At 43.8% G+C, this 15,538-nt stretch overlaps 1 protein-coding gene across 1 annotated transcript in view; it reads right to left on the bottom strand.

The window, feature by feature from the left end:
• Positions 1-1,987: 1,987 nt before the first annotated feature.
• EPHA5 (EPH receptor A5) overlaps positions 1,988-15,538 on the bottom strand; it is a 386,478-nt gene continuing 372,927 nt past the window's right edge. Inside the window, exon 18 of the mRNA XM_025215915.1 lies at positions 1,988-2,112. Within this exon, the coding sequence (XP_025071700.1) occupies positions 2,103-2,112 (10 nt within the window). The 3' untranslated portion in view covers positions 1,988-2,102. The remainder of the gene's footprint in view (positions 2,113-15,538) is intronic.

Raw genomic sequence — 15,538 nt, 5'->3', positions numbered from 1 at the left:
GCCCACCATCCCCACTCGCTCTGCAGGGACAGGTGGGTCCCTTGGTGCTCGCCACAGGAAGCTTGCTTTCCCCACTCTCTCACAACTCCAGACCCACTCCCCCTTTCTTCTCCTGCAGGCCAGGCAGCCTCCTCTCATGCTGCCAGGCCCATGCTGCCCAGGTCTGTGGGGCTCCTGGCCAAATTAGACGCTGAGCTGGTGGTGCCCAGCTTTCCCCATAGGGGACCTCTCTGGAGAAGCGGCTTAGGGTAGAGCCACCCCCACATGTGGCCTGCACCCCAAGTGTGCCCCTGGTGAGAGTGCCCTGGGTGCACTGTGATGAGCTGTTTGCATGCACAGAGGGGTGCCAGCCCTGTTTCTGCTGACTGCCATGGTGCCCCAGAAGCACCTTAGAACCTGATGTGGGACCCTGAGCTTGAATGATACCTCGGGAAAGTCCCTGCAATGTGTGCTGCCACCTGGAGGGGTACTTGTGCCCCATGCCCCCATGGCTGAGAACATTGCCACAGGCTTCAATGTGCTTCCCGGCATATGAGATGCCCCTGGCTGCCTAGCTGAGGGGGCACTGGCAGCCCCAGTCCCAGCACCAGCCACACTGGTGGCAACAAGGTGTGGCTCCTGCTAGCTTCCTGGGGTGTAGGGGCATGGCACCTGGCTGGCTGGGCAGTGACCCGTTCCGGGGAGGAGCTGGAGCTTGTGAGGGCAGGTGGTGCCATACCCAGGCTGCCCTCTGGGTGGGGCTGCACACTCAGACCTGGCATGGCAGCCACTGGCCCAGGCTTTTGGAGCTGCTGGATGAGGTCAGGGGTGGGGAACATGCCAGGACATGCTCCTGTTGCCCCAAGGGACCCTCTTTCACTGACTACTTGTCGTCACTGCCAGGCTGTGGCAGAGGCCATGGGAGGCTGCCAGGGCTGGAGAACATGGCACAGCTCCATGCAGAGTCCCAGGGTGTGAAGATGTGGTCCAGCTGCTGCATAAAGGACATGATCCTGTGGGAAGCCCCTGACCAAAGGCTGTGGTCAGTGATGCAGGCCCACTGAGCCTGAAGATCTTTGACCTTCATGCTGCAGTGCCACACCAACCAGTCATGCCCACGTTCTCTCATGCAGCCCACCAGGGCCTCAGAGATGTAGGCATTGGAGTACTCACCATGGGCAAACTAGCTTTGGAACTTGGCATCACCCCACAGTGCCACAAGATTTGCAGTCTCATCCTGGGACCAGTTGGGCCCCTGGGACATTGTGTGTGGCATTGGGGAGGATGCCAGCATGGCTCGCTCAATTGCCTTCAGAGGCTGCAATCAACAGTTTGGGTGCTGCCAGACCTCAGCAGGTGCCTGCAGCACAGGGACACAGCACCTGGGAGGCAGGTAGGTGGTGGGGTTGGTCTGGGGGCCAGCACCTGGGTCCAGAAGCCTGTTGTGGCCAGCACAGGGCCACTGCTGTGGAACCTGATGGCCTGAGGTAGGCAGCAGGTGTCACAGGGCCTACAGTTGCAGTAGAGTTGAAGGCCAGACTGGGAAAGGCAAAGGGCTGCCCCAGCCCTGGAGCTGCAGAAGTTCTGAGCCCTGTTTCCCTGGAGCAAGTCTGAGGGTGGCCCCTTGATGGTGGGGTTGAATGGGAGCAAATTTGCTCCTGGTCAGCATCTACATGTACAGCACTATGCAGTAAATACAGCACAGTTAATTTACTACCTACATTTGCAGGTAGCAAACTAACCACACAGTAGACTAATTTACTGCACAGTAAGCCCCTTCAAATGTAGATGGTGACACTTTACTGCACAGCAGATTCATCTACTGTGAAGTAAAGCATCCCGTGTGGATGCACCCAGTGAGTAGTATCAGATTCCACAAATTTAAATCAGTGGGGACTGTGTGTGAAATAATATGCTGCTCAAAGTGAGAGTAACAGAATCTGTCCCGCAGACTATAAATTTCTTGTAGAAGGGACCATCTTTATTTTGTGAAACAATGAGCAAATCTGTGAATCTAGAGAAATAATAATAACCATTAATAATACATGCCAGTCAGTCCTCCATTGTGCCTGCCAGCTTGTTCAGTGAAATATGGATGCCCTTCTTAAAGTCCTATTTCTGCTTCAGAGCCACCTGTAAGATGACAGATGAAAAATACCTGAGCCTAAAATGCCTATGTGCAACATAAGGAGGAATTTAAAATAAATAAACAGATTCATTACATATCACAACCAATTACAATCCCATTTTCATACCAGTTTTCTACATCCAGCAGGCTGGCAAGGACAGGAACTTGATCATACCTAGAGCAAACCCATTGTGCTGTCCTTTTAGTATGATAAATAGAGACGATGAAGCAAAGAAAGAAGCATTAGCAAGTAGAGAAGTGCAGCAAATCATGTTGAGTAGCGTAGTAACAAAATCCCCTAAACATGAGGTGCTAGAAAGGCCAAAATTCAAGACTTTCAGCACTATTACAGATTCTTTTGTGTGCCTAACACATTGATTTCTATATCTGAGCAAAATATGTTGTATTTCTGCAATAACTACAGAATTGCATGTAGCTGAATATAATTTTTGCGTGTTTGCATTTCAAGCTTATTGATTTACAGATACCAAATACAGGTGTGTTTAATGTATATAGAATACAATTAAGTTATGTAGCAAATAGGGGCTGAAAGATACCTGCACATTTGCAACATGCCCACAAATAGGAACGTACTATCATTATTAGAAAAAGGAAGATTTTTTACATTTTTTTTACAGGTATAATGTCTCTTTTCTGCTTGCTTTATAAAACAAAAAGGCTCAAGTACAGTGTGGCTACATGGGCAGAATATCCCTCATTTGTCTAATTCAGGGGGCTTGATCCTTTCTCTTTAGCCTCTGGTACTGGCCTATGTCACTGCAGGATACTAAGCTAGTCTATATTCCTCCCGGGGCTGGGCCAAGGCAGAAAAGAAGTGATTTACAGCCCCTCAGCCATTTGTGAAGGGGTATTCTTCCTCAAAAAACACCTTCATCGAAACAGCTCTGTATTAAATATGCAATGCTAGTTGTCCTAGCTTTCTACTACTAGCCAAAGCAGGCTTCTGAACAGACTAGTAGTTTGACATTTTGCAGTGGGTGGCTGGTTGAGAGGAGGGGTCACAGCTTTTTTTTTTTTATGAAATACAATTTTTACATCACATGCTACTTCACTCAACAGATCCAAAACTTATTTTTCTGGGAGTAAATGATTAAACTTTAGATCTCAGAGTTTCATGTTTAAATGTCAAGCTTGAAACACATCATATCAAAAGAAAAATCAATAGGATTTCAATTTTCTTGTAATAAATATGGCCTTTATTGGTAGCAAAACAAGAGAATGACTCGGCATCCCATCTCTTGTGTTTTCTAACATTTTTTTTTCCTACCCAACAGATACATCAGAAAACTGTCTTTCAGTGACAAGTTCCCCCTTCCTGACTCTGCCCTTATTTTAGGTCAGGAAAGCAGTCAAACTGTTATTAAAGAGATCCTTCCCACCTGCTCTCTACCTGATTATTATATTAACAGTTTGTGGGCTGCTGCAAAACACACAATATAAGCTTCTTTCTTTTTTGTATTCTCTCACAGGAATTCATATGACAGGCCAGACTGTCAGATGGGATAATCTCCTTTCACTTTGATGGAACCACATCAACTTATCCCACATGAGACTTTGACCCTGTATCTCCCAGTATCTCTTTCATTCTGCTATTGCTGAAATCCAGCCTTTTTCTTTTTGTTTGTTCAAGCAAGTCAAGCTCAGAAAAGTTGTTACACAGCTTGGAAGATTTTCTTTTTCTGTAGTTAAACAATAGTCCTTGAGAGAAATAAGTCATCTTCAATAGCAAATACATGTCAGTCAGAAGCTTCTGGGAAAGCTGAAAAAAAAAACCTGATGGTCAAACAAACCAGCTGTTAGTTCTGTTAATGGATTTCAAAGGAGAAGATCAGTTTATAAAAAAAACAATTGTTTTCATTGTAATTTTTTTGACAGTCTGGAATGATAGCAATGGTCAAAATTAGAGCTGTGTAACTACTGGATTTCTTAAATTGGTGGCTGAACAGAAAACATGGAGAAAAATTGGGGGTTGCACCAAAGCAGAAATTTGGGGAGTTTTTGGTAAAATGAAAAAACAAAACAAAACCCTTAACTGTTTCATTTTGTCATCAGTCCACAACATTTCATTTAACCCACAATGAAATGTTAGGTTTATTTTTGTTTAGATATCTACTGCTTTTATTTGTCTTTCTTTAATTTAGCTTAGTTATTTTAAATGAAAAAATGTTTAAAACATTTTTTTAAAATATTTTGAAAATGTCAAGATGAAACATTTTACTATTCCCAAAACATTCCCTTTTAACCATTTAAAAAATTCTCCCACATTATTTTGGCTGAAATCGTTTGCCAAATTCACTGCAAATTTATGCATAGTTGTTGTCCATCTGAAACTGACTGACTGTCAAAAACTCATGCTCCAACCTAGTCAGAATAATTCTGATCCAGTTTGAAAAAATTTTGCTTGAACCTTGCTTCTTTCCAAAACCAAGATTTTGAGCAAACTCTGAATTTCCAGGTGTCACGGAGCACTAGGGTGCCCCGTGCCTAGAGAGGAGAAACTGCCAGGGAGCGAGCGAGCCCTGGCAGAGCATAACGAGCCCAGCTGAGTGTTGCCAGGGTAACGAGCCCAGCTGCGGGTTGCCGGGGCAACTAAGGAGAGCCAGCTGCCTGTAGGAGGCAGGGCCTGGCCCTTATAAAGCCCAGGACTGAGGCTAGGCTGGCAGGTACCTGCCAGCAGCTGGAGAGGCAGTAGCCCCCTCAGCCAAGATATGGGAAGAAGCCTGACTTGCAAGTACAGCTCACGATAGTCCTGAGAGGATTGGGCACTATGGTTTAGCCAGGGGGCTTTATGTTTGCGTTACAGCCAGGAGGCTCTAGTTTATGTTCGGCTTACATATTAGACCGGAGGTTTGGGTGAGGCTGTAGGGGTTGGAGGAGGCCTTATAGGGGGGGCTCATGGTAAAGTGGGGCCCCTGGCACCAGTGAGGGTGCACTAGGCCCTGAGAGTTGCAGGGCAGAGTGGTGGGGTCAGTTAAGCCCAGAGAGGAGCGGCTGAACCTCATAGGGACCCCATGGGGGGGGTGCCCTAGTGCCAGTGGGGGTGCAGCTTGTGTGCCAGTGGGGGTGCAATTAAGTGCAACCAGTGGGTTGCGGGCGGGGAACTGAGACCCTGGATTGTGTGAGGGGTGCATAGACCCCAGCCCTGAGAGGGGTGTATTTGAAAAGGCCCAGTGGGGGGCACAGTGAGCCCCAAAGAGGGGGTGGCACTACTAGGAAGCCCAAGGCGGGCACAAGGAGCCCGAGAGGGGCAATATAAGAGGCCCAACGGGGCAATATATGAGAGGCCCAAGAGGGGCCAGATTGAGAAGCCCAGGATGGGTGTAGCGAGCCCGGTAATCAGCTAGCGCTGCAGGGAAAAACCCAGGACAGGGGCAGGGTGCTGCTGTGGACCCAGACAGAAAGGGTTAGCAGCACAGCGCCCCCAGAGAAGGACAGGGTGCTGCGGTGGTCCCCAAGGAAAGGGGATAGCAGCACGGTGTCCTGTAAAAGGGGAAGCAGCGCGGTGGGCCTGAAAGACCGGAGGCTCGAGACAGGAGTCCCAAGGTGGACAAGGGTCCTGGAGTGGGACAATGCTTGTAGAAGAGGCCCCCAGAGAAGAGGGGCAGTGCTAGAGAAGGCCCCAGAGAAGGGGGGCAGCATTTTAGGAAGCCCAAGGAGGGCACAGCAAGCCCCGGAGAGGGGGTGCCTTGGGAGGGGAGACCCCAGAGAGGGGGCAGAGTATATAGGAAGCCCAAGGTGGGCACTGCGAGCCCCGGAGAGGGGAGCGCCTTGTGAGAGAAGACCCCAGAGAGGGGGCAGACTACATGGAGAAGGACACACCAACATCAGGTACATCAGCGAGGCTTGGGGGGTGATATTAGGGGTGGTAGGAGCCCTGCGCAGCACAAGGCTAGGGTGCTTGAGTAGCACCCAGTGTATGGGGAGACCTACAAAGGGGTCCAGGAGTTTACATGCCCGAGGAGATGCAAGGCAGCCTCCCTATTACATTTACTTTAAGAGCAAAGACGTGGCGGGCGAGAATGGAGGGTGACCTTGGGCCAGATTAGCGCGGAGAGAGGGCCTTGAGGAGATCATGGCCCTCCTGAAGGACCCTGCCGTGACACCAGGGCTGATGCTTTTCTGATATATCACCAAGACGCTCAAATCTCTTAAGTCTGCAGAAACCACCTGGAAAGGTCAGAAGAACACTCATCCATATGATATTTCTGAATTTTTATGCTCCTAGCAAGAGTGCTCCTAGGGAAGAGTGGGCATGTCTACACATGCATTAACACACTTTATTTACTGTGTATTAAATCTAGTACCTACAGGCATTTAGAGACATGCTCCAGGATGTGGGGATGCTTTAATTAGCTCAGCTCCAAGAGCTGCACTAATTAAAAGTTCCTGAAGCATCATGTGTATCGGTCTGACCATACTGAAAAATTGTGGTGGGGCACTTTGAACCAAAGCAGGTCAAATGAGCTTTAGCTTAAAGTGCCCTGCCAGCATTTTTCAATGCATTTTTCAATGTACATATATCAGACTCGATTTTATTGAGTCTGCTCTGATGCACTGGAAGTCCAGTGCATCGGAGCAGCTTCACTGTATGTGATGCTGGAGTTAGTTTAGTTAAAGCTCCCCCGTCACCATTTTTAAGTGCAAGGATGCTGACGCACGAGATGCTGGAGTCAGTGGGAGCACGGTAATTATCACACACCAGCAGATTTGATTAATCAAACCTGCTCCAACGCGCTGTAATTACACTGTATCAGAGCAACCTCACTGTTCATGTAAAGGTGCTCATGGATTTAGTGACACTAATGCACATTAACCTGTTTTAATACGCATTAACTAAAGAGCACATTTTTTAGTCATGCTTTTAATGTTCATTAAAATAGGCTAATATGCATTAAAGCGCATGTGTAGACATGCCTATAACTCTAAATAGTGGAGGCTTTTTTTCTTTTTCATCGCGTTTTCAATCCAGCCTTTCCATATGGTCTGTTCGCAATATTCTGCACAGGCCACTGCTTCTGGTGTTTGTGTTGCCATTTCTTGTGGAGTGCATTGTGGTGGTATGGGGCATCTCAGGAGATGATCCATGGTTTGCGTCTCCTGACAAATACATTAGTCAGTTGCATAGAGGTCCCATGATTTCTTGAGAAGTTGTTCAAGCTCCGCCATGTATGTCATTTGTAGTCAGAGCCGGATGCTAACTCCTCACTTGGGGTAATTCCTTGCCAGCTCCATTCAACAGCATTGTCGCTAGTTTCTACCGTTCTTTTTGCCAGAGGGTAGTCCTGGCTCATTCTGGCGATGTGGACAATGGTATGGTAGAGGACAAAAAGCTATTTCTCAATGAGAGACAACAGTGTGCTGGTTGATGTCCATATAGTGGGTGGAGGCTTATGAAGTGTGGAGACTTATGAAGAGTCCAGGGAAACTTCTCCTAAGCGCAGTTTTGTTCCATATTCTTAGCATGATGATTTCTACAGGTATAGTCTTCTTCTTGTTCATTGCCAACCCCTTTTCAGATCATTGTGGGTGCAGCCTGACCAGGGTAGACTTTCAACTCACACATTGGGTTTTTGGTGTGGTCTTCTGTGTACATATATCATGACTGCCCACTGCTCAGAAGCAACAGGTTGCTGCATCTCTCTTATCTCTCTCCTTTTAGATCTAACCCTAGGTCCAACCTTGCCCTGTCACGTTCTGATGACAGAACTATTCCTGGTCTTCTGAGGAAATGGTTTGCTCGCATTTCCTTCTGTTTAGGGTGATGGAGAAGCAAATATCTATTCGTCTTAATCTCTCTTCCCTCAAACTGAGGGCAGGCTTAAATTTTTTTTCTGATGCTTCCCTATGCAGAGCAAAAGAAGAACCTGTTAATTGGGGTACTTACTTGTGAAGCTGGTGTTTACAGCTCTACCAAAGATTCCCTGTATTACTTCAGACAAGTTACAGAAGCCCAGAGCTTCAAATATTTTTTGGATGCCTAATTAGATTTCCATGGGATTTGGGCATCTATGTAAATCTGACAATTTAGCTTTCATTTCTCTGCTAGGGACCCTCAAAGCCACATAAGTTCACCATTTAAGCACTACTAGGATTCTCAGAATCACTACTTCGCTGTAGCCTTACCTTGTAAGTGCCTATACTTCATATGCTCTGGGTGGAGGAGGGAAAACTTATTGCCCCCTCTACAATGTGAAACAAAGCTGTAGACCAAAATCAAGAAAGCACTGTCCAATTTCATGACTTTTCAGATTCACCATGTGAGCAAAACATGGCTACAGGCTATATTTATTTTGCCCATGCCTCTTCTCTACAGGGTTTAGCCTTTAACTGAATTCTCACCCCAGCATTTGGAAGCATGATTCTGTGTGCTGCAAGTTACAAAACTAGCTTAACATGAGAGCACCAGGAGTTCAGCAGTGTGTGCATTGCAATTTATAATTGATGTGGGTGAGTTGTGTTAATCCTGGCAGATAATAACTCCTCCATTCATGTTTGACCCTAGAGTACCCAAAAGATGACAACTTATTAATGTAATCATTATCCAGTTGCAGTTTTCATTTCTTACTCTCAATTATTCCTTAATTGAGGGAATCCCTATATTTTGCTTTAGTAGGAAAATGAAATACACAGTAGCAATGTGACAAAAAAGAGAGGAAAGAGCTGCCACTGGGTTAGCACAATATCTCCCTTATGGGCCACAACTAATTCAGCTGTACTTTTCTAATCTGCTGGTTCTTTATTGCAGCTTGTCTGGGGTCCTATTGTAAATCTCTTACCTTATTCCTTCTCAGATAAGAAGCACCTTTAAATGAAAAAATTAATCTAAAATGTCCCGTCTTACATTAAAGTAAAAATGAAAAAAGTTAAAAGCTTCTATATGCTCCATAGAGGGTAGATCTTGTAAACATGCCATTATTTGGCAGTGTCCTTTTTCTTAAATGGAATCAGAAAATGTGGGTGCATGTTAAATTCAAGGGAGCCTTATATTCCATGTTCTCTCAAATATGTCCTGGTGGTTATGTGCACTGAAGATTGGGGGGATGGGGGACTAGACTAGGTTATAACTGATCTTCAGAGGGCGTGAGGGGGGCACTGCCTGGACCTTGGGAAATATGAAATGAATCCTCTGTGGCAGAACTGTAAGGACTACCTCTCATGAAGTGTATGGATCTGGGAAAAAATCATAGCAGAAACAGGAATCATGAAATGTGGGGGCTCCCCTAAAAAACTCCAGCTCCCCTAGCAACATCCATAATAAATAGATGCCTGGATTTAAGCAAACAAGGTTCCTTGGGTGAATTTGATATCTTTTATTAGACCAACCCAAATGGTTGGAGAATAGTTATTAAGCAAGCTTTCGGATTCAAAAACCCTTCATCAGGCTAAGGACGCTTCAGCAGTTGGTGTGTGTGGATTTAAGCAAAGAACCTTGTCTGGATTTGGGCTTCACTTTTTCTGAATTTGACATTGTTGTAATGCCCATGCATCTTATTCATAGTCTTATGGGACATTGCATTCAGCATCGTGGCACAACTGTAAGTGCAAAACACCGGTAGAGGAATGACCTTGGATTCTCCTTGAAGCAACAAAGGAATGTTGCCAAAGTTTCAAAGTTCAGAAAATGACCTGCCAAAAGTCCATGATTTTTCTAGCCCACAGCCAATAAAATAACAGAAAAACATTTCTCCTCAAAATCCTATATCAAAGGACACACATTGCTTCATATCAAAAGCAGAAAAGTGTTTGGGCTGTTATTCAGTGTCAAGCACCTAGTATTAAAAGAAGGATGCAGAGTCTATAAGTGCCGATGTATTGCCCCTGATTCCTGTCAACACAGAGAAAATAACTGGCATAAGAAGTTTTAGGACTGTTGAAAGGGCAAACAACTATTATCTGGAGACATTTCTCTAAACCCAGTTAGCCATCAAGAAGTCAAGGGGATTTCATAGATACCAGATTTTTTAATGGTTATTGACCAACAAGAGCAAGAAGTAGAACCAGGTATATATAAAAACCTAGAGCTAGATCCACAAAAGGATTTGAGAGCTGCCACATTCAGCACTGCAGCACCTATTTCTCATAAGCCCTGGTCCCTAATGTAATCTATGGCCATCTTCAGAACCCAGCCCCCCCCTGTGCAATGCATGGGAAAAGGAGGTGGCTAAGAATGGGACCTACAAAAACAAACATGATGAGATGGGAGCTGCCTCCAATCAAGCCTATCCCACCTCCTAGCCATGCCTGGGACCACTACAAAGGAAATGGGTCCTACTTACTTGCTCTTCTTCTGTGCACCCAAGCCTGGCAGTTAGGCATTATCTATAGCTTAGAGTGGTTCTGACAATGCATCTTAGATTTTCCTGAGACAGTGAGCCTGACAGCAGGGCTGGTGCATGCTATGGACCCATCTAAACTGTATATGCCTCACTGTTTGGTTTGGGTATGCATGTAATGAAAGCAAGCAGGCAGGGCTTATAACCTCATCACTGGTTCTGGGCAGGGCAGTAAGACAGAGTGGACATGACCTAAGCTACCTAGAAGAGTTGGTAGGAAGCTAGGAACCTTACTCTGCTGCTGAATCTCTCTCCACTTAGCATTCACAGCCAAAAACCATCTCTTGGAAGTGGGCACCAAACCAGCTTTTTCTTGCACCTGAGCAGTCAGGTGGCCAGGTTTTCAAAACAGCCATTTAGGATGGCAAATTAAGTGACCACATTTTTGGTGGGAACAGATAGATGCTAAGTGTTTTTGAAAAGTTGACTAATCATATAATTATTTTTTGTATTCTCTTTTCACTATTCTTGGGGGGGGGGGTGGAATAGATAATAATAAGCTCAGATATCCATTTTAATCACTGCAAAATGAGAGTTTTGTATCAACCTCTTACTCTTATTAGTAAATAGGCATTGCGTCATCCAAAAACATGACAAAGTAAACATCTTGTATGGAACTCAGGGTGTTAGCTGCTATTTACCATTACAATTAGCTGGTTTCCTGGCATGGGACTGCAGAGACTGCCAAAAAAAAAATATCCTTGAACTTGCAGGTGGTTTTGCTGTGAGAAATGTAAATTGAGTTGATCCCAAAGCACTTTACCAGAATGTTTTTATAATGGGACTTTGATTTGGAATAATGGTGTTTCTTCTGCTCAGCTTCTTCTACAACTCCCCCCTACACACACCTCCCCTTAATTTCCCATCTATAATTCACGTGCAATTAGCTAATTATATTGAGCTCTGATTTCATGAGATCGTGTTGTAAAATATTTCCAAAGTAATTTCACTGAAACTCTGATTTTTTGTAGCAAAGTCAGAATTCAAGATACACGTCTACTTGAGTAATTGAAACTAAACCAGCAGTAGAGGGGGTGGACTACTTGAGGTATTGATGCATGTGTTAAGAATATGGCAATTTGCTTTCTCTCTCTCTCTTTCTCTCTCTCCAGCATCTGCAATAAAGATCAGTTAATTAGGGAATCTAAGACACAAACTGGTGTTAATTTGTCTTTTCTGTCCCGTGAGATCATTTTCACAGCTAGAGGTCACTTGAATTAAAATATGTTGATGATATTTATTTGGAAAGCATCAGGAACTCCTTAAGATAGCACAAGGATGTAGGCTACTGTCACAAACGGCATCACTAACTATTATATGCCATATGGACTGTGTAATCCCATAACGAGGAGAGACATAGCTGTTTAATGTATCTTCCTTAAACAATTTGACTTTCACTAATCATAGTTCTGACTGAATCTAGCTTTTGGTATTAGGCATGATATTCAGTTACTTAAAAAAAAATTGCAATGATAAAGTCAAATCAACTGGTTGCCTGTGATTGACAAATGCTATATTTATCATCATGTTGGCCCCTTTAGCTGTAGCATACTTCCTAAACCCTTACACTTTTATACAAGGATTTCTCAAATGCTTTCATTATAACACACAGATAATGGCAACTAAGCTAATGATTTTGTTGTATCTACAAGTTAATTACATTTGAAATCCTTTTAGCTTCATTTGTGTGGGGGATGTTACAGCTGACAGGCAAAATGTACAGCTTGACCTTCCTTTCCTTTAAAAAAAATTAGGAGTTGAAAGTTAGGTTAGCCATAGCAAAATCACTTAATTTTAAACTAGGGCACAGGGAGGGAGGAGCTGTTTGAAGTGTCTTGGTTAGTAATTTTGCATTCAACCCTGAGGTTAGAAATTCATGGCCCCTTGGCTGCCAGCACCTCTTGAATGGCATTTTACTCCATCATAAATTGGTTAAATGTCATCCCAATTCAGGAGGGGACTTAAGCATGTGTTTAGATTCCAATGAAGTCAATGGGACTTAGGCAAGTATTAAAAAGATAAGCACATGCTTAAGTACGCTCCTGAACAGAGATGCTTTCCTGTATCCAAGCTTGAAGGGTTTATAAGGAAAAGTGGGATTAAGAAAGAGTTTATGCTTCTTTGTTGTTGTTGTCTGTAGTTCAATACATTTTTCCTCTTTTTGAAATAATTAGTCACCCTGTCTAATTTGTGTTTCAATTTATCCCCTGCTTTCATTCATTCTATTTGGGGGAAAAAAAATCTCTGTCTAGCTCCCAGCCTCGTTAGGTGTTTTGAATATGCTCATTCCAGAAATACCTAGATGAGACGCATAAAATTAAGACCTGCATTGGAACCATCAAAAAAAGAGGACCACAACTCTTTCTCTCCATTGTTCTTACACTCAGGAAAACTGTCACGCCTCATCAAGAAGGGCCATAAAGACCATATACCTCACAGCAGCCGTTTTCCACCAAAACAGTATACAGTAACTGTGTTGTTGCTCTGGACATCTCACTGAGTGCCACTTTTCAGTTCAGATTCTCAGCTGTTGTCAGTGATCATTGATCCATGGAAGGACCTACTATTTTTTTACACCAATGGAGGTCCCAGCTCCACCACCCCTGGAACAGCAGTTGAATTTATAATCTGTCATTATCCTTCCATTTTTTTATCAGATGTACAGCCTTATCACTACCAGGTAGAAAGTGCTATTTATTGGGATGTGTTCGTATAAGACCCAGCACAGAGTTAAGCTAAGATGTTCCTGCCAGGGCAGAGCTGAGATCAGTAACAACTGCTATTTAATTTGTAATCAAAGAGAGAAATAGCAGGCTTGAAATTCTGTTGCTTCTCCTTCTCAAAGTTGGAGTGCAAAAAGTGTACAAAATTAAAACTAAACAAAACAATAACAACAACATCAAATGTCTAATTACCCTCTCTACTCACTCAGCCATTGTGCTCCTCCCGGGTCTCAATGATGCTACTCAATTGCACACTGGGAATTTTGCTATCCATACCAAGACTGTTCTCCATATGAAATTCAAGAGCTCTCAAGAGCTCTTGAACACAGGATCTAAACCCCAGAGGGGTCCTTGATTTCTGTAACCAAGTCACTGTGCATGTAGTCTTTGTCAAGGCTTTCATTAAACTCCAAGTGCAGTTGCTCCCTTCTGTTTCAAGTTTCTGATAGCATTTTACTTTCTGCTGTGATTTGCTTACAAGTGTACAAAATGAATAAATCAAGAGCTTTCAATGGACAGGGGTAAAATCTTTTGTTGCTGGTGCCATTCTTAACATTTTCCTTTTGATACCACTGTCTGATTACGTCTTTCCTTCTTGTTTCCTATTTTCATGTAAATAAGGGCTGACCTCTGGTAATAGATGTGTTATGAAAAATGCACACTTGGAAGCACATGTATATCCTAATTAGAGGAATTTCAAAGGTCTGAGGGAGCACTGTGAAGCAGTATCAAGGTGGCAAACTCTTTTCCACTTCAGTGTAACAAAGGCAGAAAAATGTTAGTGTTTGTTCTAGTAGGCTGCCAAGCATCTCCTGGAACCTAGTAAACTTGTCCCAGTTATGCTAGAAAAATGGCAGGGGAAAAAGTATAACCTCTTTTAAAGCTGGGTGTCAAAGTTGATCACAGCTAAAAGAGTTCTGAGGTGTCATCTAGTTCTGTGGAGAGGCTAGAGGGAGAAGATTAAATATCAGGCCTTCACTGTTAGGTGGAAGGACTAGTTAGCCTACCACCACCTAGACCCTCTTAACTCTTTTCTCTCCCAAGATACCATATTTTCTTGCATACCACATGCCTCCCAAGACACACACCTTGTTTTTTTAGAAGACAGAAATTTAGGAAAAAAAGATTTTTCCAGAGTAATGGATGACTTATGAAATAGAGTAAATCCTCCTGGAAACAGAGCATCCAGGAAATGTGACATCCTAGGAGACAATCTGGGTGAGGTAGCAGGAAGTTCCTTGTGTGACAAAACAAGGCTGGGCCCCAGACCCTTGGAGGGGCAGTGACAAGACTAATACTTCTTCACTGTAAGTAGTTTTTTATATCAGTTCCTGTAAATAATAAAATATTGTTTCTCTACCACAAACCTCAACAAGATATCACATACTGCATGCAGCACCTCACTTGCCCTGAGCCAACACGGTTACAGCTTTAGGCACAAGCTACAGTGCTCAGCCAATAGCTACTACTGCAAATCCATCTCTGCAGCTTCTCTCTTATCTACTAGGCCCGTTACCCACCCAAAGAAGTTAATTTTCTTGGCTTGACATGATATGCTCCTCTGAATTCCATGTTGGCTGTTTCTGCAAGCTGATTGTCCTTCAGGTGCTTATAAACTGATTTTTTTTTTAGTAATTTGTTTCAGAACATTTCCAAATGCTGAAGTAGCCTGACTTGTCTGTAGCTCTCCAGGTCTTTCTATTCCCCCCCCCCTTTTTTTTTTTTAAGATAGATGCTATGTTTGCCCCTCTCTAGTCTTCCAGGGCCTCTGCTGTACTCCACAAATTATTGAAAATAATCACAAATTGTTCGAAATTATTTATCATTACCAACTTTAATGCATCTTTCTTATGTAAATATTTTTAGCTTGTTCTTTCCCAGGTTGGACCCAAATGTCCATCCCATTTTAAAATTAAATTAAATAAGTGTCTGGTCAAAACATGTTTCATAAAAAATGAAACAGAGAGGTGTATAATATTCCCAGTTGCAGATAGGGGAAATAATGTGTTCAGTGTCAAATATGGAACAGGAACCTCTGTCCCCATTAGACTCCTGTGTCTCTCATCATCCAAGTGAGCACCAGTCTTCTTGTTTGTTGGACCAGAGACCCATGCTCTTCTGGGGTAGTTGCAGAAAGTCACTGAGATCTGATAAAGGTCCACTTCTCATGACTGCTACCATTGGGCCTAGTAAATCTTTTTTTTGTATAATCTAGGTCCTGGGCGCAGAACAGCACCAAAGCTGGAATGCTTCTTCTCAGCCTTGAGGTCTAGTTTGAGGCAGGTTGTGAGGCAGAGCTCTTCCCTAGAAACCAGACAGTTACTGAGATGAGATTCCTGAAAGAGAGGATTTCC

This window comes from Alligator sinensis, unplaced genomic scaffold, assembly GCF_000455745.1.
Source record: "Alligator sinensis unplaced genomic scaffold, ASM45574v1 scaffold320_2, whole genome shotgun sequence".
Taxonomy (NCBI): Eukaryota; Metazoa; Chordata; order Crocodylia; family Alligatoridae; genus Alligator; species Alligator sinensis.
Note: the sequence above shows the minus strand (reverse complement) of the source record. Positions and strands in the feature narration are given on the sequence as shown.